Source organism: Tubulanus polymorphus, chromosome 3, assembly GCF_964204645.1.
Source record: "Tubulanus polymorphus chromosome 3, tnTubPoly1.2, whole genome shotgun sequence".
NCBI lineage: Eukaryota > Metazoa > Nemertea > Palaeonemertea > Tubulaniformes > Tubulanidae > Tubulanus > Tubulanus polymorphus.
Window position 1 is genome coordinate 27543020 of NC_134027.1, and position 23592 is coordinate 27566611.

Genomic DNA, 23592 nt, shown 5'->3' on the forward strand with positions numbered 1-23592 from the left:
TTACACATCTACAAATGAAAACAGAAAGTATCAAAATGATACAGAATAAAAAATAGAATGAATTCAAACAGAAACCAAAACTAATTCACAATTTAAAGAATCATAGAACAATTTAGGCCTACAACACACAGCAGATGAACCCCATCTAGAAATATCAGGGGGATGGAACGGCGATATGTTGGCTCTCATGGGTCCCCTATTCTAAATTCCTGGATCCACCCATGCCTGGTCACTCAATCCATCACTGTTCCTTCTTAAGTTGCTTTTTCTTCGACTTGACTTGTCTTTTGTTGGTCGGTCACGCTTGACTAACTGTCACCACGATGTGCACCGTTGTGCCTCTGAAATATGGTTACCCACAATATCTGAGATAGAATATTTTTCGCCATTTTAACCAATGTTACAAACACTTACCGAATATTGAAATACTGATTTCAGGGGTCTGAAAGGAGGATGGCAATGTTTGTATTTAGGTGAGGTTTTGCTTAATTTCATGTTATGGCTAAGCACGCCATTTTGATATTGCGTCATAGTGTACCCCGATAGGGATTCCGCGCCGCCGCAAAAATCAAAATGTACAATGTTGGTCGAGTTTCCAATCGAGAGGTCGAATCCTGGGAGTTCTCTTGCAGCAGCTCTACACCTGTACATACTTTTCGATTAGTTTTGGTTTTTATATTCTACGCGATATTCAAAGAATTTGGCACGCTCTTTACCAGATCCCGGATCTGGTAACTTAGCGTGCGGCACGTCCGGCGGTCAGGGTCCGGTCTCGGAGTGAGTGACTCGTAGATAAATACGCTCTCAGCGGATACTGATGAAGTCCCACAATAAACTCAGCATAAAATCAGAAATTGCTAAAAGAAAGATGGTATGATAACAACTATTGCGCAGCCTGCGTATAATAATAATAGTCAGAAGATTTAATAGAATACCACAAACAGTAACAGGACCTATTCCTGTCATCGATATATAAACACTGAACTGGTATTTCCAGTTTATTCGTCGAGTGTTAGCACAAATTTGTAGCGAACCATTGACGAAAGACATTTCGGTTCTGAGTAACAATTTCAAAAGCGGAATCTATTTATGCTTCAGAATTCTACAACTAAAAGACGAACCTACATAGAAAGTTAAATCCGAACTCTAATTTAAAGTATTTTCACGAAGCTCCTGATTCAATTTGCTCTCAGTGCTTTATTTACAGAAATAGTTCGCTGTTTTATTTGAGTTAGAAATGTAGATTTAAGAAAACGAAGCGCAATCCAAACGTGAAATCCAAACAGATCGCTCTACGTGAAATCGACTCAAACAACTACAGAATCCCTTCACCGTTTGGTGCTGCCCCTATGCTCATCCTTAGCGGATTTTATATACACTAACACGAGCCAACTCTGGCAATCATTGAAAGGCAGTTGCCAGAGGCGATTCATGTTAGTGTATGAAAATCCCGCTAACGATGAGTAGTGCGGCAGCACCTGACGGTATAGAAATACGGCAAGCAGGAATTCGTTAAAAGAATCTTGGCGTAAAATTCACAACCACAGTAAAACTGATATCGTTCATTATAAGAATCTATTTAAAACAATGTATTTCTGTATTTTGGCAACTAAAATTCCTTCATCATTAAACACGTATTAAATAATTTAGTTCCATCTGTTTCTGGGATAGATCCTAAATTGTAACATGCAACACATTTTAAGCTACATGTACTAAAACATCTTTTATGCCATTAGGATGATGAAGTCACGTGGTTTACGTTGCTTTGGCAGATTAATTCTGAGCGTCACACACTTTTCAAAATCCATTCTGAGTACATGCTTTACTATTGTAGTGCACAAATCAAAAAAGAAAGATTTCTTTGAATAAGATAATTATAATCTTATCTATATCAACACTTTCCATGTCGTGTCGTACTAGCAATTATCAGTGATGTCATTATTTCGTCACTCACACCAAACAAAGAGACAAACAAAAAATCACAAAAGAATAAAAAGGCATGATACTTTTTCAAAATTAATAAGGTACGGTATATTATTTCATTACTATATCATGTGAGTGTGGTGATGCCTCATGATGAATAGGGGCGGGTTGTCCCGGGTTCAAAGCCAGGAATCCGCAACCTGTGACCCGGAATATCGTGTTGAGACGATGGAAACACTATGTTAGTCGCTCTCATTAGTGGATTTTATGCGACGAAGTTGTTTTTGGCCAGAAATAAATCTGATTGAAAATAGAATTCGCTTCTGAACGAAATTTGTTATGCGTTAAACAATAAACGGTAAAATTGACGCAAGAATCAAACATCGTCATCAACAACGACACTTTACGTAAAATCATTCTATCGACGTCACTGAAAATGTGGCTATAAATACTTCTGGGCAGACGATCAAAACATGTCGGAAATTCACAGATTATATAAACAAGAACAACAGCTGAAACCATCTTCAATAATCCTGTTTCCTTACCCCTAGAAGCGCCACCTATTAGCGATTTGCGTTGGTTTCTGGTCCAACTATAAAGAATAAACAGGAGTGCGTTAACAAGTAACAGAAGTGTTGTTGGTAGAAGCACCATCCCAAACGTGATTCTCTGACTGTGATAAGTTATAGAACTCAGAAAATGACGTTGTTTATAAACACGAAGCACATCTGTAAACTGAGGCCAGTAGACGGTGTAAGTGAACTGACCTGGGCCCAAACAGGGCCATCTAGTTAAACCTGGTAATCTGTGGGGAATTATAGAGTCGTAATAAAGTAAACACGACAAAAACAACAACAACAAACTGAGTAAATTAATAGTTAAAGGTCTCCAGAAGCGTCGGTAATTCATTGGGAAAATTATAACAATGATTCTCTCTAAACTCACAACAACGACGAGCCAGTTTCTGACAAACTGTGACGGATACAGTCCTATATAGGCTACAGTAATAAACCACCAGCCAAACAACCAGTCATCATAACGAAAAACCAAGTCACCCAGATTACTGTAGATAAAATACGTTCTCATCGGATACATGATAAATCCCGATAAACTCAACATAAAATCAGAAATTGCTAAAAGAAAGATGGTATGATAACAACTATTGCGTAGTCTGCGTATAATAATAATAGTCAGAAGATTTAACAGAATACCACAAACAGTAACAGGACCTATTCCTGTCATGTAGATGTAAACGCTGAATTGATATTCCCATTTTATTCGTCGATTAGCACAAATTTGTCGCGAACCATTGACGACAGACATTGCGTTGTGTATCAATTTCAAAAGGGGAATTCATGCTTTAGAATTCTACAACCAAGCTTAAATACATAGCAAGTTCTCGAGGGAAATCAATTCTAATTTGAAGTATTTCACGAAGCTCCTGATTCAATTTGCTCTCAGTGCTTTATTTACAGAAATAGTTTGCTGTTTTATTTGAGAGTTAGAAATGTAGATTTTAGAAAACGAAGCCTGATCAGTGTTTCGTTACGACTGTCGATTCAATGATTGAATTAATTTATAATAAATTCTTTACGTGAAATCCAAACAATTTCGGCCAATTTCTAAAGAGTTTGATACAGGTTTACGTCAAAATAAGTTTCTCAAAGCAAAAAAGGTGATTTACTTGGGAACTCTGGGAAAGGGTGGAGCCCGTCTGGTATAGGACACGGTTCTTACATGCACCATATTTTGTAGTTACTTAAACATTTTTACGCCATTCGGAGGATGAGGTCGCTTGGGCCGGTTTAATATTCTGGACGTCATAACTAATTAAATTCCACACTGAACGCACTTGCTATGTATCCGCTAACTAAAGAAGAAAGATGTTTTGATAAGATACAGAACTCATATCAACATTTGTGACTTGTATACTAACAATCATATTTAACTAACGTCATAATTTTGGTCCCTAATGAGGTTAGGGTGGGTCGCGGTATAGAAAATTAGTTAATAAATTTCTCAAATTTTGTAAGGGCTAGTAGAGGACACCGGCTGCTCCTCCGCCGCTGGTCAAGTCCAAACGTTATAAGTGCAGAGTATTCGGGTTAAATAAAAGATCAACACAATTCTTAATTCATACATTAAACAATGTTTATTACAATATTCAAAAATCAACATTTTATTTTACAAATAGTATTTTGCAGTAAGCCATAAAGCAATATACACAAAATACTGATGCCATTTAATAGCTATTTAACAATGCATTAAGCTCAGAAATCATTCATCACGTGAAACAGTGATTTGTGGAGATTGATGAATTTTGTGCAGCTCAACATAAAAAACCACGATAAATAATCTGTTCGAATAATTTCTCTCTCATAATTTGAACACAATATTCAGAATACTCTGTTTGTGTAGGTGGGAGTTTCAAGAGGGCAAAGATCTGTTTTAATTAGATTCGTCGTTTTCCCATCCACTCACTTCAACCACTTCATACATATCTTTACGTTGTTGCGTAGAAATTGGTATCTGTTTCCGGACGGCATCGAGAAATTCTAAGTCTATAAAGAATCAAAACAGGTGGAAATAGAAAACATCAAATCAGTCAAGAATCAGATGAATTACACAGAATATGATTAGTAAGAGACTAATCTCTGATATTAATCTCAATATTTCAGAGTTAATGAGCAAAACTAACGGTTAATGATTCAACAGTTTATTGCGACAGTTTCAAAGTTTTAACTAAATGAAATGATTTTCTTTTCTTTGATGATGAAGTTCAGTTAAAACCTTGAAACTATCTGAAAATATTTTGTTAAATCATCAACTGTGAGTTTAGCTCATTAACACACAAATAATTTACTACTTTTCGATAAACTGTATTTTCTGAAGACATTGAAATCGATTTAGGTGGAAAACCTATTGGTGAAACTGGGCCCAGAGTAGAATTTTATAGTCACTTGCCAGGGTTCAGTTTTACACAAAATCAATTTAAGATAAACTGAATAATTTAATAAACTGAATAATTAATCCTTTATTATGTGAACCTAGGTCATTTCTTACCAATATCTTGATACAAAACTTGCTCTTTGGCCTCGGCTTTAGAGACAACTTCACCCCTAAAATATAGAATAAATCATCTCAATAGATATTCACTAATAACTGTTCATTATAGATGTGATTATTGTCACTAACCATGGACTGATGAGTACAGAATGACCCCAAGCAATATAAGTTGCCTCTTCATTTCTTGCAGGCGATATTGCAGCTACATAACACTGGTTATCTAACGCACGTGAACGATGCAATAATTCCCAATGCGCAGGACCAGTTGTCATATTAAAAGCACCGGGATAAATAATCAATTTACAACCTATATCAGAATGGAAAAACAGAGCTAATTAATATTCATTTTCAAGACATATATATAATTATATCAATTTGGACTTTTTTCGGTACCTTTTTTAGCGTAGATGCGTGCAAACTCCTGGAATCTCACATCGTAACAAATTCCAACACCAATTTTACAATAAGCTGTAAAATATGAATCAGGACAAATTCAAAACATATTTTGAGACACAAGAAATGAATTTAAACATACTCGACTTTATACATACGTGTATCTATTACTGCATATTTATCTCCTGCGGTCAAAACTTCCGATTCTTTAAACGTTATTTTATCCTTGATATCGATATCAAATAAATGACACTAAAATAGAACAATGTGGAAAAGCGCGTCAGATCATATATGTACCGTACGGTGCTGCCGCTATGTTCATCGTTAGCGGATTTTTCAAACACTAACACGCGCCAACTCTGGCAATCAATACAAGGCAATTGCCAGAGGCGATTCCGGTTAGTGTATGAAAATTCCGCTAACGATGAGCATAGCGGCAGCACCTAACGGTGTACGGATGCTGTATGCAGTTTGGCCCAGATATTCGACCACAGCCCGCCGCATGAACTTAAGTTTTTATTGCTTCATATAATACACGAGTTACATAGGTTATGGCATGCGATAAAACTTAAATACAAGAAAACGGTTCATAAAACAGAATTATGAATGAATATCGTGCATGCATGGGCATTGTCTATGTAATATCAGTCAGAAAAGATCGGATTTTCTTCTTTAAAAAAAATCTTGACGTGCAAAATTCACAACCACAATAAAACTGATATCGTTTACTAAAAGAATCTATTTCAAACAATACCTTTCTATATTTGGCAACTAAAATTCCTTCATCGTTAAACACTGGACACGTATTATACAATTTAGTTCCGTCTCTTTCAGGGATAGATCCTAAAATTCAACAAAATATTAATTAAACAAAGTTGGGGGTGACAGGGAAATATTTCAGTCAATAATTTGCATGAATCAACTACTACTGGTAATAAATTATCACCTCCAAATAGAAATATCTTGTTCTCTTTTGCAGCACATGAAAGAACTTCTGTAGTTTGACCAGGAATTGTTTCTGCATATTCATCGAAATATCTCGTACCATAAGGAGAATTAAAACATTCCTACAATCACAAACACACTACATATCACTGTGTGATTACAAATATAGCATTCAGGATTCTCTTATATGACAAACTCTTACAGGCAATGCAACGATCTTTGCACCTTCCTTAGCAGCATCTGTGATTAGTTTACAAACTCTGGCTAAATTCTCAATTTTATTACTCGAGACAGCCATTTGAATCAGGGCGATCTTGAACTCTGAAAGTAAAATGCATGTTTTTCTATATAGCGATTTTTATCCACGTTCTAGGCAATATAGAGTTTTATTTGTGCTAAAATACTTGAATTTCACCATTTTATCTATTTGTAAAAGCATAGAACTCAACTAATTTTATTTGATTTCTGTCGTATAAGCCACGACCCGCAATACGCCCGCCGGCAGATACACCGTCACGTGCTGCCACCTGTGGGAGGTGGATCCTATTGTTTACACTCCATCAACTTCTATTTATTAGCGTGTATTGTTAATTTACAAAACCGGTTATCATAGAAAAAAAAACTGTGTTAAAAAGTCTTTCATTTCTAACTAAAATACACATAATTCTGTAAAGATAAACGCATAAATACCGAAATGACGTGGCAGCCAATTCTACTTACTGTTAACTGAAGCCATCTTGATTTACCTTTGTGACCCCTAAAAATCGATTATAAACTTAACCCTTTATCAACGAATGAGACGAAAGCGAAACAACTAATTTTTGTTGGATAAATAAGTTTAATTTTATTTGTTCATGTTTCTAAGTGTAACTGAATTTTGCATGCTATACACATTGAATATAGATAATACCATACATCAGAGTAAAACAAACAGAAATTGATTTAATTCATTATAATCATTATCATGATTTCTCCTTTTTTGGGAAAATAAAAAAAATTTAGTTCATTCAACTGAATGTTTAATATTATAGAATTGTATAGTTAAAAAAATCATCACATTTTTCTTTTTACAATACCAGGCATTTCCAATAAAAATTATGACAAAAACATATCTTCAGTGAAAAAATTCATGTACAATATCGAACCAGATAGTTTCACAAGATTCAATGCATTCTTTAAACTACACAAAATGCTAAATCGGACTTTTGTAGAATAAGAACAAAATATGAACTTTTGAAGCATGCACAAAGTATATTCTCTTCTAGAAACTGCTAAGTAAAGAATAGCTGATGTGAACAGAGTTTCGATGAAAATTGGGTTTCTTTTTTACATATTTAATCAGGTAAAATGAATTGTTTTTACAATTTCAAGCTCAGACTTAATTAATGAACAAACAATACACTTTCCTCGATAAAATCTCTTACTGAAGCAGATGCACAAATCCAATGAGGAGAATGAAGGGGTCCATTGTGTCACCTCCACCAAATAAATACCGCTACATTGTCACATGTTTGGGGAGAATTCTAAACCTCTGGGCCAGTTCCAGATTCAAAACTTAAGACAAAAGATGGTCTTAAGTCTTAAGACTGATCTTAAGTTGTTAGATTGGCTATAGAGCTAAGTTGGTCTTAGAACAGATCTTAAATCTAAGCCCTGACTATGGAACCGACCCCAGCTGGCACAAGTTGCATAGCTTAGACTTAAGACCAATCTAAGACCAACTCTGTTCCGTAGCCAATGCAACAATTTAAGACCACTTTTGGACTAAAGCCACAGCTGTGCAACTGGGCCCTGCTGTTCCACAATGTTACGTATATACTATATAAACAGTACCAGTGTGTTTGTATGCGGTGTGTTATATATGGCACTAGATTACTGGGCATCATTTACTGAATTACAATCAATATACAACAAACAGGCTTCTCTCAATCAGTACAGAATTCATGCCGTTATTTACAAGTTATACATGGATTCTCTCTCACTCTCTCACAACTCACTCAATATCAGATACATCAATCTAAAAACACCGGACACCGAGAGATACAAGCGAGAACCGTGTATTAAAACTGTGCACAAGTTTCAATAAAACTTCCTCATCAAATCATCGATGTCCGGAGTTTTTTTGTACTTATTTTCTAGGGAATAACATGTTATTTAAGGACTGGATTATATTGAATTATTGCTGAGTTTCGAGTATAAAAATTTCACACCATTTCCTTCGACGAATATCATTTTTTACAAAGTGAAAATAAATCCACGTGACGCGAGTTAAAAGGCAATATTTGACGGCTATGTATAAAATATACAAGTACTAAAGTAACAGTCAGTTTAGAGTTGAACTTAAGCTTGAACAGTAGACTGCGCACTCGTCCTGGATCTTGCGCGATCAATATTTTCTGGGGGGGGGGGGTGAATTGAGTGAATTCTGGGGCAGTCGGAGCTATAGACACCACATGAATTAGAGTAGAAATAGTTCAAAAACTTTGTCCACGGGGGCCGGGGTAATTTTAAGGTAATCGACTCTGTGGCAGGTAGGGTCCGAGGCACGTGATACTCAGAGGTAATCAGCTCTATGGAAAGCACGCAGTCTACTGTACTATCATCATCAATACAATAATAATAGATTGACAACAGAGGAATTAGAATAAATGCTAGTTTACACGTGTGAAGGTTTCTGCAGTAAATGCTGTTTGTTTGTTTATGTTTGTTTATTATTGAGTCGATCCGCTGTGAGATTAACGAGGCGTCTGCTGAACAAAGGCTGCGTTTCCGTAGTGAATCGTTTTTGAGGAGGTTGTAACGATTCGTCGTGATCTCGACTGAAGATACGTTTTACCGTCACTCGACGCTCGCCCATTTTTATCATTGTGTTTATTGCACGAAGATCCTACAAATAAAATATCAATCAATAAATCATTACAATATACACTGTCTCTAGAGAAACCTGCACCGGGGTACATAACTGTGAGTTAGAGTTTAATCTGAACTCAGGATCCAGTTACATAGCTGTGAGTTAGAGTTAACTGTGAACTCAGGATCCAGTTTGACAGTTGTGAGTTAGAGTTAACTGTGAACTCAGGATCCAGTTTGACAGTTGTGAGTTAGAGTTAACTGTGAACTCAGGATCCAGTTCCACAGTTCTCTGAACTCTGGAGCCAGTTACAAGTTACAGTGAGTTAGAGTTGAATCTCTGAGTTAAAATCAGTTCATTTTCAATGAGTTAAATCTTAGCTAACATCCATGCAACTGGATCCAGAGGGGCTGATCAGGGTATTTCTTGATTGAATTATAAGATAACCTCCGCAGTGGGGGCCGTTTCTTATCAACAAGTTTCTTGTGCCAATTATCACCAGCAAGAACAGTAAGCCACCAAAGATTCAAATTCACTGATCAACTTATGAGATATCCTCAGTGAGGTCCGTTTCTTATTAACAAATTTCGTGTGCTACTCGTCACCAGCAAGAACAAGACACCAAAAATTCAAATCTCATAGGGTGCAAAAGAACTTGAGAAGATTTTTAAAACTCGAATTACCTTGGCAGGACTTCTGTTGAAGCAGTATAGCATACGACTATTAGGAGTGAGGGGTGTTTTACTCTTGTGGGGTGAAACAAACACGCTGTGATTACTCGACACTTTACGCGGCGACATCTTATGAGATTGAACTCTCGGTAACGGAGACAATAATGGAGATTTCTGTAAATATATCAATAATCAATCGTTAAGAGTTTGTGAAGTAAAACACACGATATAATTGTATCGACACCGGTAATACTTACCCCTTGACTGCTGGCCGAAAACTTCATAGCAAAGTGTCGTAATTTACTGACAAAAACCTGAACAAAAATTAAAATTCAAACAATTATCGAGAATGAATAACATCTCCCACAGTATGTACGGTACTCTGAGTACATATACCTAAAAATAGCGTTCACAGGAAGGAGGAGATGGGAAAAGGGATTGTAGATCGGAGGGGATGTAGGTAGCAGGGGGCGTATAGCGAGAATACTTACAGAGTTATAGAATTTGATGAGATCACCCCTATCTTCGAATTCGAATGTAGTTCCCGTACCGCTGAGACGTGTCGGGGTCGGTGGTTGACTGTTTGGGTTCGGCACTGGTAACGTACTCGTAGAGCGAATACTACTCAAATGTTCCGCTCTTTCTGTTCATAGAAATAAATACAACATTAATTCGTGAAGGAATTCCGATCGAGTTGTTCGTAAAATCTGTTGAATAAAACTTACTTTTTTCCTTTTCGTCTTTATCTTCAGGGAATGGAGATGATGAACCGCTAGCACTGGATGCACCAGAAACGTGACGTTTACGGCTCGTTAATAAAACACTTCGATAAACCTTTAATTTATAAATAAACATCTCAATAAATGGTAAATATACAAAAGGGTGGATAGCAGGATTCTTACAGTCACATCGAGGTATTCAAAATACTCTGATCATTCCATTTAACACATGAGCAAAAATTCCCTGATCAAATTATGAGATATCCTCAGTGAAGACTGTTTCTTATCAAGTGGTTCATTGTGACACTCATCACCAGCAAGAACAAGACACCAAAAACTCAAATTCCCTGATCAAATTATAAGATATCCTCAGTGAAGACTGTTTCTTATCAAGTGGTTCATTGTGCTACTCATCACCAGCGAGAACAAGACACCAAAAACTCAAATTCCCTGATTAGATTATAAGATATCCTCCCTGGAATTACCTGATCTATGAATTCCTTGATCTATAAGAACCCTGGTGGGGGGAGGGGGGAGGGGTTGGTTTTAAAACTTACGTGACTCTGAGCCTGTGGTTGCATGCGATAATATTTCATGATATCCTGGAATGATTTATCAGCATCCGACACCTAAAATAACAACATAGTTACAATCAGTGAACAGTGAACTCTATCTCTTCACTCATCGATGTATTTCACACAGAGTTCAGAATCAGGGAAAGAGAACATTTCTCTAAATAGATTCAAGCACTTCAACTTTGAGTGAGATATTTACTGAGTTGGTAAAAGCTACGTACCTTGGACATGACATAAATAGCACACATAATAATCTGATCGAGATGACGATCCATTAATAATTCAGTTTCATTAACGATCGTCCATTCAAAACACGTCCAAATCCGTCTGCGTAAATCGGCATCGATCTCAATACGTTCGCACATATCTCGTAAACGTACGCTCGCTAATGTATAAAACTACAAACAAATCAATCAATAATCCACTGAAATTCATAAAATGAACCCAACCAACAGTTCCGACAGGGGGCGCCACTTTTATTTGACTAGCTGTGAAAGCTACCTGAATTCAAAAATGGAAAAGCTACTTCAATTCAAATACCTTTCGGAATCTTGAAGTTTTAATAAATCCAACCTTTAAACCGGCTAAATTTATCAGATTAGGTCTGGATGTATATAGATCCCTCCATTAGTGTGTGTAAATAGTATGTTGTAAATAACGTTTGTTATGTTTCAAAGTGTTTTTATCTACTGTTTTTGTAAATAATTGTAAATACTGTTTTCTCCTCCATGTACCATGGGAATGGTTGGAGTGTAATAAAATATTCGTATTCGTCTAGATTCTTCCTGACTATTCCCCGACATGTAGGTTGTTTTTCCCTGACTTGATCTGCTCATAATCCAATCAATTAACACAGTCAAATACGTAAAACATAGGCAGAAACTGTTTGATATATTAAAGCTATCTCAACAAATTTCCCAGACTTTTTAATGAAAAGAAAATTCCGTGGGCCCGGTTTCATAGACTGAGTATCAAAGTTATCCCTACGGGTAAATCCTCAATCTGGGTGACAACCACCATAGTAACAATGAGAAACCATGGTTATAACTAACAAATTTCAAAATGTTCCCAGGGACTATTTTTCTTCCATATCTATGAAACCCAGTCCAGATTTCCAGGTTAAGTGGCGCCACCCTGTATAATGCAATAGTTCTGATAGAGTTCAACGATAGTTTGATGATTGTATTTGAGTTAAGAGGAATCGACGGTCCTGAACCGGTCGGTGTTTTTACCTTACGGAAGAATAACGCGAGAGATCCTGTTTTTTTCGGTTTAACGACGGGAGGTTTTGGCGCGGCGACTCGACTGATTCTGATCGGACTCGACAGAGCGCCGGATGGTAACATCGTCACCGGTATAAACACCTACAAAACAACAAATAATCAAACAACGCGTAACCAACGAATGATTCGAGTGACCGTGGAGCGGGATGAGAGGGGCGATGATTTAATACCTGTCTCCCGTCCTGTAGTTTAGCTTGATAAGTAACGACTTGTTGTTGTTGGACTGTTTTAACTATTTGTGGAGAATTTGGAGCATTGCCAGCAGATGCTCCGGCAGGTGCAGCAGCTGTTGTACCCGCTGCTGCTGCTGTACCATTTGTAGCAGTTATTGCTGTGGTAACCGATGAATTAGGAGCAGACGTGGTCGTCGCTGCGGTTGTAAACAATCTTCTTTTAATCGACCCGGCCATCGGTGAACTGAATCTATCCATGGCAGATGGACCGGGAGATAATGTCACTTCTGAAATATACGCATTACATCAACATCAATTTGAAATTCAAGCAAAATGAAACCAGTTGAAACTGTGTGGAAACTGAGAGCAGTGAGGAACGTGGAAGAGAGAAACAGTGGTTTAGACACCAGATATTCCAGCTTAGAATGTAAAGAGACTAGTTAGAGAGGGAGGAGGGTGTGAGAGAGGGGAGAGGGAGTGAGGAGAGGGAGAGGAGGGAGAGAGAAGAGGGTGTGAGAGAGAGGAAAGTGAGGGAGAGGAGAGGGAAAGTGAGAGAGGGAGAGGAGAGAGGGAGGGTAGAGGGAGAGGAAAGTGGGAGAGGGAGAGAGGGGAGGGAGGGAGGGGAGAGAGAGGGGAGGGAGAGAGAGGAAAGTGAGAGAGGGAGAGAGAGGAAAGTGAGATAGGAGAAAGGAGGGAGAGGGAGTGAGGAGAGGAAAGGAGGGTGTGAGAGGAAAGTGAGAGGGAGAGGGAGTGAGGAGAGGAAAGGAGGGTGTGAGAGGAAAGTGAGAGGGAGAGGGAGTGAGGAGAGGGAGAAGGGAGAGGAGGAAGCGAGGGAGAGTAAAAATGAAGGAGGGGGTACAAACCTTTAGCTGCTAAAGGAGATTGCGTCCTATCAAACACACGTCTAACTGCTGGTAATATCGGTGATGTATTTGTTGCTGTAATGTGTGCATTATCTTTCTCTATTTGTTGCGGCCAGTGACAATCTTCACAGAACGGTACATTTTTAGCCGCGTGTATCGCATCCCATAACGGAGACTCGTAACGCCAAGCTAACGACTCTAATATCGTCTCTTCAATCTGGTATATAAATAAATCAATTAAGTCTGCATTATTTCAAATGTTATTCAGGGTTCTTACAGGTCAGGGAATTTAGGATTTCCCTGACCCTTGATTGAAATATTCCCTGATTAAATTATAAGATATTCCCAGTGGGGGCTATTTCTTCTCAAAAGGTTCCTTGCGCCACTCATCACCAGCAAGAACAACAAGACACGAAAAATTCAAATTCCCTGATTAAATTATAAGATATCCTCAGTGAGGGCTGTTTCTAATCAAGAGGTTCCTTGTGTCACTCGTCACCAGCAAGAACAACAAGACACGAAAAATTCAAATTCCCTGATTAAATTATAAGATATCCTCAGTGAGGGCTGTTTCTTATCAAGAGGTTCCTTGTGTCACTCGTCACCAGCAAGAACATCAAGACACCAAAAATTGAATTCCCTGATTTCGATGGAAAGTCCATGATTTTCTCTGCAGAGAAACATCTGGGAATTTCTCCCTGATTCGTTGTTTCGAGTTATAACTCACGTGATTGAGATGTTTAACGACATCTCGAGATAATCCTTCCTCAGCTCGAATCAATAATTCAATTACTTTATAGAAATCATACGTAGATAATTCAAATATATCGACGATCCACGGAAACGATCTGAAATATCGAATTTCAAAAAATATCGTTCATTTGTACATTTACTAAGGCACAGAGATTCTAGTGTGAAACGGTAATGAATTTGATACCTTTGAGAATTGTAAGAATAGATGACAACTTCCAAACAGCAAGCAAATAAACATTTGTGGAAAACCTCATTCTCAAATATCGACTACAAAAAATGCAGAAAGACAAACCGGTAAATTAAAACATTTCAATTTCAAACTGGTAAATTTAAACATATCAATTGAAAACCGGTAAATTTAAACATTTCAATTTCTAACTGGTAAATTTAAACATTTCATTGTAAGAAACCATGATAATTACCGAAAGTGCAGATTTATCTTTAGAAGCCATGATTTTTCTCTCGTGCATGATCACATTTTCGAGGATTTTATAATAAAGACTTTCACCGAGTTGTAAACGTTTCTTGGCGAAATCGATTTGAGAACCGGGATGATCATTATACGGCTGAAAAATAATAATTATAATTTATATTCAATTAATTCAATCAGTGACTTATATTGTATCTCCACAGGTCACCACTGAATGAATGACTATTTTACCTGTGCGTATGATGTACAGAATATTTCACCCATATCTTTAACTCTTTTAACAATCACATCATTCGGACTTTCAGCACATTCTCTGTAAAGCATAAAACGGCAAATTCTTATTTCAAAACCATTTCTAAAACATTGCCTCATAATTCAGAACGCAGTGTAACACTACTACTCACTTGAATATCAGTAATAAACAATCGCTAGGTGACGTTTTTCTACCCGACAACAATGCTTGCAGTTTACTGACACTCTGAGTTGCCGTAGAAACAGGTGTAACGTGCTGTTCCTTACTTTTCAGATAACAACGTCCGGTTAATGGAGTTGAAGGGGTTAATGATTTCGTTTGCTGAAAAACAAAACACAAATTATCAGACAGGGGGCGCCATGTTCTGCACATTTACAAATCCCCCGAGTTTCCCCTATTTTTTCGATGTAATCATAAACAATTCCCTTAGTGAAATTTCTAGGTTTAAAATGTTACAATTCATTTACAGTGAATCATGTACTCGATAAAGAAAATGTGTTCAACAGCATTATCCAAATTTTGAGTTTTCCAGGTTTTAAGTAAAATTTTTCAAATTCTCTTTCACCCGGAGACTGACTCAATAAAAAATGAATTGAGTTAACCCCTGAGTTCAAGTTGATACCATTTGATAGACCTGGGCCAAATTCCACAGTCCTGTGTTACAATTTGCCTGAGAGTTCACTCATTGAAAATGAACTAATTTTAACTCAGAGTTAAGTCTAACCACAACTGTGGAACTGGATCCTGGGCCCCTGGGCTTAGACTTAAGACCAATTTAAGACCATTTTAGTACTATAAACAATCTAACAACTTAAGACCAGTCTTAGAATTTAAGACCATTCTTGGACTTAAGTCTCAACTGCTGAACTGGGCCCCTGAGTTTTCCCAATATTTCCTCATTTCCAGAGTTTTCCAGGTCAGTAGCGTTACCCTGAAAGAGACGTGGCTCGAACTTACAGTGTCCATGTGATGTTGAATAGACCTGCGAATGTCGCCGGAATTCTGAGATTTAGCCGGTGTTCCTAACTCAATAGCTGCGTCGTCACCGAGGAAAATCCTCTCATCGAAATCACCGACCGTTAATACATACTCTTCATACTGTAGATTTATTGATTTACTGCAATTCAACAATTCATCATCGTATTTTAACAATTCATCGTCGTATTTCAACAATTCATCATCGTATTTCAACAATTCAACATCGTATTTCAATAATTCATCGTCGTATTTTAAATCTATGAAATCGAAGGTTCTTAAAATCCCGGTTACGAATCAAATTTTTACCTGTTAGCTTCGTAATTTCCGACTTCAATGACCCCGGAAAAATTCTCAGCTTTTCCGCGTAATGTCTGAAAATAAATCAAAATTGATACGAATTATTGAGGTTCGGGATAAAAACATTCTCAACTGAAAAACTAACAAACGAACCTTCTTTTCAAAAAGTTTCTTTAAGTACGGCCTGAACCAGTGTTCTTTGATACCGAGAGCCTCGACGACTAAACCATCGTGTTCCTCGCATAGAATGTGTAATATACACGGAGGTTCGGCAACCGTGTGGTCGATACCATAATTCACTAAACCTCGGAATTTTGGATTCAATAAATCTCTACGGTTACTCATCACGGCGTTAGCGAACATCCAATCAACGCAACACAGAAGTAAATGATAGGAATTTACTAAGTCATCGCTGATAGCCGGGAAATTCCCTGTAATTATCATAAAACACAAATTATTAATTCAATTACTGTTGGCGACGAGCCAGATATACGTCGCATTAATTGTAAATAGGTCAGTAAATATTTATTTACCTTTAACCTGGGCGAACATTGTCCAGCAGAATGTGAAAACTTCTGATACGGAACACGGCAAACGTCTGAATAACAAACTTAAACATATTAGTTTATGTTTCATTGGAAAGAGAAGAGTTGAATTAACAACTGTGGAACTGAATCCAGAACTGTGGAATTGGATCCTGGATTTCAGAACTGTGAAATTGGATCCTGGATTCCACAACTGTAGAATTGGATCCTGGATTCCCAGAGCTGTGGATCCTGGATTCCAGAACTGTGGAATTGGATCCTGGATTCCAGGGCTCGATTTTATAGACTGGTATTAACTTTAACCCAGGTGGCTAACTCAACTGAAATTGAATTGAGTTAGCCCCCGGGTTAAAGATAATACCAGTCTATAAAACTGGGCCCAGAACTGTGGAACTTAGGTCATGATTAAAGAGGGTAAGTTTGATATACCTCTGTTTTCTGCCACGGGTCGGTTTCGGAGGTTCCTCCATCGGATCTTTGAAAATATCCAAGAATATTGGACTGAATTTTTTAAAGATGACGTTAGCGACTGCGTAGACTCTCTGTAACCTATCAACTTTATCCCGAAATTCCTGCGGCAGATTCGCCATATCGGCCCATTTTTCCATCTTTGAGAAAAACTGATTCAGACTGAAATTTTAAAATTAGTTCATCGTCAATATTTTCCTACTTCACAGGGTTGGATGTTAAACTAACCGTGGAAACTGTGGAAACATTTCATACCTTAATTTAGCTGATCTCAACAATCTAGTGAGAGATACAAAATTTCCTTCCATTAAACTTCCCTTTCCGACTGTCGGTACAAGTGACTTACGACAGGACACGTATAACGCACATGCTAACCAATGTATACTGTCTCCCTATAAAACATAAAAATACGTCAGTTTGAAACATCATCCATTATCAGATCAGTTGACAGTTTTATATCTTGAATCTGTTTAATAAATTGCTGCATTTAAATATAGGAAATTAAAGGCAACGTGAATAACGGATAGATATAGACTGGGAATAGAGAGAGACAGGGGGGGGGGGGGTACAACCGGTACAACTGACAAATGAGTCTTGGCCCCTGACTCTTAACCCTGCCCTGGCTTACAATTACAGCCTCTCCAACTAAAATCAAATGCGAATATTTAAATTATTAACCCAAATTTCTTTAAGGACTTTTAAAAGATTACCCTATACCGTGAGTGATAGCCCGACCACAATTAGTACGATGCAACTAGAACACGTACGATTTTTGAACAGACTAGAAATCGATACTCACCTCCAGTGTATAATTGATGCTAATCGTTTCAAATGATTGAATCGCTTCTTGTTTCGCAGTTTGATCCATATTTAAATCCATACACAGTTCATCGTATCTGTGTTGTGTATCGTCATCATCGGACAGACCCATTTTGCATGTTATAAACAAAAATTTACAGAAAAAAATAAACTTTCAGTTACAGGACAATACACAGAGGGCGCTGCGATCGAAACTCGCCTACCAGAGGCGGGAATATCGCGCGTCGCCTCCCCGTCCAGTCCAGCCGAGCCAAGACTGGCTCCGGGCGGGAGGCGGAGTGGTGATATTCCAGTGCAGTTATCAAATGGTGACGTGTAGAAATATTTCCAATATAATCGATCCCCGCCTGATCAATGGGAAACTTTCCCCTTGCTTGCAAAAGTTCGACAGTCACTCCCGTCGCGCGACGGGCTCGCGGGCTAACCGGCCGGGCCTGCGGGTTTTGCAGTCACGACGGGCCCTTCGAACAGGAAAGTTTGATTAGTCTATGGAAATTATTTTATTTTGGAACGATTTTTTTTCAATAATCTCCGAGAGAAGAATTCGAAATGAACGAAAACGAAGCCCGGCGTCTCAGATTGACGGCGCGGTGCCAAGGGGCGCAGCCGGGCCCTGGAGTCGTGGGGGGCACCTGTAATGACTACAAAATCCAATAACTGGTGCATTCGTCCCTGATGTTCGTTCACATTCAGTCGGTAATAAACCAACCAATAAAACACGTTCCCAGAGATTCCACAGCAGACGCCACGAGACTGGGCCCCCGACGTCTTTCGGTCACCGTTTCTTTATCGTTGAAATTTTAAAACAGTGAATTTATTTTACGACTTATTTTCAAGGAAATTTCCTGAATTCGAAAGAAAAACATTTGTTTCTTAAGTCTATTCACCTGGCGTAGAGTCAAGTGAAACCACTACTAATAGTTCACTGATATAGCGTGACTGAAATATACAGAATTCTACTATGTCTCGTATATACAAATCTATTCTATTGGAGACTAGTGAATAAAAAGTATTTCAGAAAGTTTCTTGCATGACAATTTCCTGCACAGTGTAGATGGGTGTTACCCTGTAGATAGATAATAGCAGGCTAGCGTTATTGTACCATTGAAGAGAGTTGAACGCGGTCTGAAGTATCTCTTGTTATTTCACTGGGAGCTGATTGCTACTGCTGCTGCTGCTACTGCTGCTGCTGTTGCTGCTGCTGCTGCTAATGCTACTGCTACTGCTGCTGCTGCTGCTGCTGCTGCTACTGCAGTTTAAATATGAATTTCACGTCTCAACTCACATCCACCACCACGACTGAGTCTCATCAATGTGTTTTACCACCAGAACGATGGGATCATTTATTTAGTTACAACATTTACCAATACGGATATTCAACAGCTTCAATTCTAGGAATGATGCTAAACTCTGTTTCTATTGTTATATTCAGAAGGATCGGTCGTTCCACTTATCAAACTATTATAATTCTTGCCTGGTTTGATTTACTGTTTCTTATTTCAGTGTTTCTACTTTATCCGTTTCGTATTATTGTCATCGAGGTAAGCAAACCCACCGATATTCTCGGGCGTTATGATGATTGGTATTTTGGACACGAAATCATAATATGGGCGCTACCATTATTTTATACATTTCAAACTGCCAGAAATTGGACCGTTGTGATTGTAAATTTTGAAAGACTTCTGGTTGTCCCGAGTCCGCTGTATTTTAGACGATTCTGGAACAAAAAACAAATTATTTCTTTATCGGTTTTCAACGTATTTATTTCTGCAGTTTGTTACTGGCCGCATTATTTTCCACTTTATTTACCCGGAAGGGCCACACATCCATGTGCAAGGGGTTCATTCACAATGGGAGCTTTTGGAGCCAAAACAACTCGAACTCCGTTCAATTATCACGCGGAGTATGCGTTCACCTTTTCTTTTTTGACCTACATGTTCATGACTGTAATTGTCCCCTTCAGCGTCTTGATAGCATTAAATCTGACTTTATTTGGAGTTATGATATTAAGAAAACGAAATCAAAAGAAACAATTTCACACGGACACAGCGGCGACCAGTGAGAAAACTCAAAATACATCCGCTGAATTGAAAATATTAAAAATGGTTCTCATGATTGTATTGATGTATTTTATATTTGAAATACCGGCATCTTTAGATCGCGTGTTACATTTCTTTGATGCGTGGTTTGGAATACGTAGTGGTTTATCTTACGATAAAGCAATGGTCTTGCGTAAAGTAGGAACTCTGCTCAGTGTTTTTGACTCATCTATAAATTTCTTTGTTTATTGCGCAACGAATAAAACATTTAGAAAAAAAGCGAAACAAGTTTTTCTGATCAATTATTTGTGTGAGTCACAGTGAAAAATTTTAAAAAGAATATAATCATTTGTCGGGAAAATGGAATTTAAGAAAAAATCTGTTTATAATGGAACCACGCGGAACTCATAAAACTATAAAAATATTATAGTCAGATCAATCATCCTCATCCGAGTTAAATGGGCTTTACGATTTAGAACTACTTGTGGACAATGTGAAACTACAATAAAACGTTATTATCGAACCCGGCATCCAGGGCACGGGTATTCCCTCAGATAGGAAATACCGCCATAAGGTTCCTGTAGAAGTCGTATATCGAACGGCTCTCAATGAAGTATAAGATGATATCACATACTATACATGGCACACACAGAGACGATGAAATTATACCCTACATTTTGGTTAACGTGAAACATAACACCCGATGGTGGCTAACGTGAAAAAAAGAAGAAACTATGATTTACTATAACTAGTTTGACGTCTGAAAGATCGCATACGTGTAGACTCTCCACCACGACGCGACAACGAGACGCACTTGACGCGGTATTCCGCCGGCGGGTTCCAGACAGATGCCGCTGAAAACGTGTTCTAATTGTGCGAAAAATGTTCATTGCTAAGAAGCAGTCGGGAAGCCTCCGACCAGCAGCAGAACACAAACGTTAGGAAAATACAATTTATTAGATATCACACATAGTCATAGTCCCACGCCTCTTAGAACGTCACTGATTTTTGAGTACTGTATCCGTCTTTTTGATATTTCTTTAAACCTTTGTCTGATTTTCTTCGCGTATGAACGATACACAATACTGTTCAATAAAGGTTGCATTTATATTGATAACGATTCTCTGGCACGTGAGGTTCGGTGCCTAACAATACAATTTCTCAAGGTCGTTGCCCGAAATTTCTATAGAAAAAATTATTTTTTCGCTCTTTTTCTAATATTTTGTAATTTGCTCCAAACCAACGCACGTGAAGTATCTAAAAATGATAGTTTTAAACGGTATTTATTTGTTTGAATTCAATATGAATTATACCAGAGAAAAATAGTGCGACATCAGCTTGAATTTCTATGAATTAAAGTCTAAAAAAAGATGGAAAATTCTTCCAATCCTGATAATGAACCTGTGGTCCCTGTGGCCGCGCCATCAGTAACAGAGTCAACTCAACAAAATAAACCGTTATGTTTGAAAAAAGAGAGAATCCATGACGATAATTTGACTGAAAGTTTCCAATCAGAAGATTCTACGAATGAAGATTGTATGGAGTCTGAATGTGGTATGTATAGCAGTAACAGTGAACAGTGTTTGTACGACGATACCGGCTCATCGGATTATTGATTAATCTGATATTGTTTTTTTCAGATTCTGAAATTGATTGTAAATTAACGGAGAAAGAGAAATATTGCGAGGACACGTTTAAGGATATCCTCTTCAGATGTTACGGATATTCATTTCATGGAAAACTCGATTTGCCGCAAAAATATTCGAATCTGGAAACTTCTACGGAATCGCAACAATTCACGTCGTTTTATTACGAAACGAATGAAGAGAAAAATTCCTCGACGCAACAATCGACGTCGTTAAAAACTTCCACTTGCGGAGTTTGTAAAAAATCGTTCGCGAATAAATATAAAATTCCGATACATTCGTGTACGCCTGTAGAAAACAGTTACCACGGCGACGACGATGAATTATACGAATGCGATTTGTGCGACGAAAGTTTCACGGTTAAAAATCGATTGATCGCTCACTACATCGATCACACGGATAAACAACCGTCGACGTGCGATATCTGTCAGAAACTATTCTCCAGCGAGGAGAATCTATCGATTCACGTTAAACAGCGCCACGGCGACACCGACCGTCCTTACGTGTGCGATTTATGCCATAAAACATTCTCGGAGAAAAGCTACCTCGCTAAACATTTAAAAGTTCATTCAAACGATCGTCCGTTTAAATGTAGCATCTGTTTGAAAGCATTCCGTCGAAACACGCATTTAACGCGACACATGAAAACCCACAGCGGCGTTAAACCGTTCTCGTGTGCCGTCTGCCATAAATCATTTACTACTAAATACTACCTCGAACAGCACACGATGTTACACGTCGGCGAGGATCCGTTAGCGTGTGCCGTGTGCCAGATCGCGTTCGATACGAAAACTCAACTGATCGAACACATGAAAATTCACTTCGGTGAAAAACCGTTTAAATGCGACGTTTGTTTGAAAACATTCGCGAAGAAATGCGCGTTAACTGTGCATCGTAAAACTCATAAAAACGGTGAATTCAGCCATGATTTCTTCAATCATCGAGAAACTTCACATTCCTGAATCTATGGCTCCCTACGATTTCTTGAGAACTCATTCTAAACGGGAAATATTTTCAAGGACCTTGAATATGCTTTAATTTGAGCAAAATGTCTGAAAGTCCTCGAAAACTCCCTGAATTTTGAGAACCCTATATGACATGACACAATAGACTAGTGTTTTCTACTCAGTAGTGTTCTACTCAGTTTGTTTATAAAATTGATATCACACAATTAATGAAATGTAAAATATACTTTGGGATTTTGTCTAAATCTATCGGATAGTCACTCTTCGATGACATAGTTCGGTTGATTGGATTCTGTGATGATAAGATTTAGACATTAACTACTCAGGAAAATGTAGGAAAGTAAAACCTTCATCAATTGTTGGATTTCAATTTTATGTTGATAAATCCTCATTCCTATTAACTCATATAAGTTAAAGTAATTGTTATCTTTCTTACGTATCTGTGCTTTGTGATGAATGGCCCCCAATTTAAAATGCATTTATGATATTCTGGTCATCCTATTTTACTTAATATGAACAGTTATAGTATATTGATATATTTTTGTGTTGGTAAAACAGTGATATTTCTATTGAATATTGTGTTGTTTTTGTTTTAAAGTAATAGATGTTTTAGTATTGTCTTACGTATGTTGAATAAGTATTGTTTTGTAAGATTAGATTTGTAGTCATTTTGTCGAGCGGTATTTTCATCGGATCAGGACTCTAATCTAGTGGTAGATATCTTGTTATTGATCTGTTTTGTAATTGGTTGTAGACATTGTTATATTCTCATCATGATTAATAATTCTACTTAAATTTCAAATTAGTTCAGTAAAATTCATCAAGAATTTACATCGAAAATGATTTTTTCTGGAAACATAGCCCGGGTATTTGTATTGATTGTGATGTATCAGTCATTCAATAAATGTGTTGTCTTAAGATCGTGTCTCATCATCTT

At 37.7% G+C, this 23592-nt stretch overlaps 3 protein-coding genes across 5 annotated transcripts; 1 reads left to right on the plus strand and 2 right to left on the minus strand.

The window, feature by feature from the left end:
* Positions 1 to 4110: 4110 nt before the first annotated feature.
* LOC141901065 (omega-amidase NIT2-like) lies at positions 4111 to 7065 on the minus strand. Of its 2 annotated transcripts, none has more exons than XM_074788137.1 (9): positions 7048 to 7065; positions 6530 to 6648; positions 6329 to 6449; positions 6137 to 6225; positions 5541 to 5634; positions 5383 to 5457; positions 5119 to 5296; positions 4987 to 5042; positions 4111 to 4484 (listed from the first exon to the last, which is right to left on the minus strand). In XM_074788137.1, the coding sequence occupies exons 1-9, from the start codon at positions 7061 to 7063 to the stop codon at positions 4372 to 4374; spliced, it is 861 nt and encodes a 286-aa protein (XP_074644238.1). In that variant the 5' UTR covers positions 7064 to 7065; the 3' UTR covers positions 4111 to 4371. The 2 variants fall into 2 exon arrangements, with proteins under 2 accessions (XP_074644238.1, XP_074644239.1); XM_074788138.1 differs by lacking the exon at positions 7048 to 7065 and adding an exon at positions 6777 to 6977.
* A 166-nt stretch (positions 7066 to 7231) lies between these two features.
* Positions 7232 to 18155, minus strand: LOC141901064 (retinoblastoma-like protein 1). Its single transcript, XM_074788136.1, has 22 exons — positions 17986 to 18155; positions 17442 to 17578; positions 17148 to 17348; positions 16707 to 16771; positions 16327 to 16604; positions 16183 to 16247; positions 15856 to 16015; positions 15050 to 15219; positions 14877 to 14958; positions 14638 to 14781; positions 14400 to 14482; positions 14190 to 14310; positions 13463 to 13679; positions 12597 to 12886; positions 12376 to 12507; positions 11365 to 11541; positions 11126 to 11197; positions 10575 to 10683; positions 10341 to 10492; positions 10107 to 10163; positions 9862 to 10023; positions 7232 to 9214 (listed from the first exon to the last, which is right to left on the minus strand). The coding sequence occupies exons 1-22, from the start codon at positions 18115 to 18117 to the stop codon at positions 9026 to 9028; spliced, it is 3195 nt and encodes a 1064-aa protein (XP_074644237.1). The 5' UTR covers positions 18118 to 18155; the 3' UTR covers positions 7232 to 9025.
* A 3076-nt stretch (positions 18156 to 21231) lies between these two features.
* LOC141902278 (uncharacterized) lies at positions 21232 to 23516 on the plus strand. 2 transcript variants are annotated; one of them, XM_074789926.1, is made up of 3 exons: positions 21286 to 21323; positions 21404 to 21598; positions 21685 to 23516. In XM_074789926.1, the coding sequence occupies exons 2-3, from the start codon at positions 21415 to 21417 to the stop codon at positions 22650 to 22652; spliced, it is 1152 nt and encodes a 383-aa protein (XP_074646027.1). In that variant the 5' UTR covers positions 21286 to 21323; positions 21404 to 21414; the 3' UTR covers positions 22653 to 23516. The 2 variants fall into 2 exon arrangements, with proteins under 2 accessions (XP_074646028.1, XP_074646027.1); XM_074789927.1 differs by lacking the exon at positions 21404 to 21598 and having other exon boundaries at positions 21232 to 21323.
* Positions 23517 to 23592: the final 76 nt, after the last annotated feature.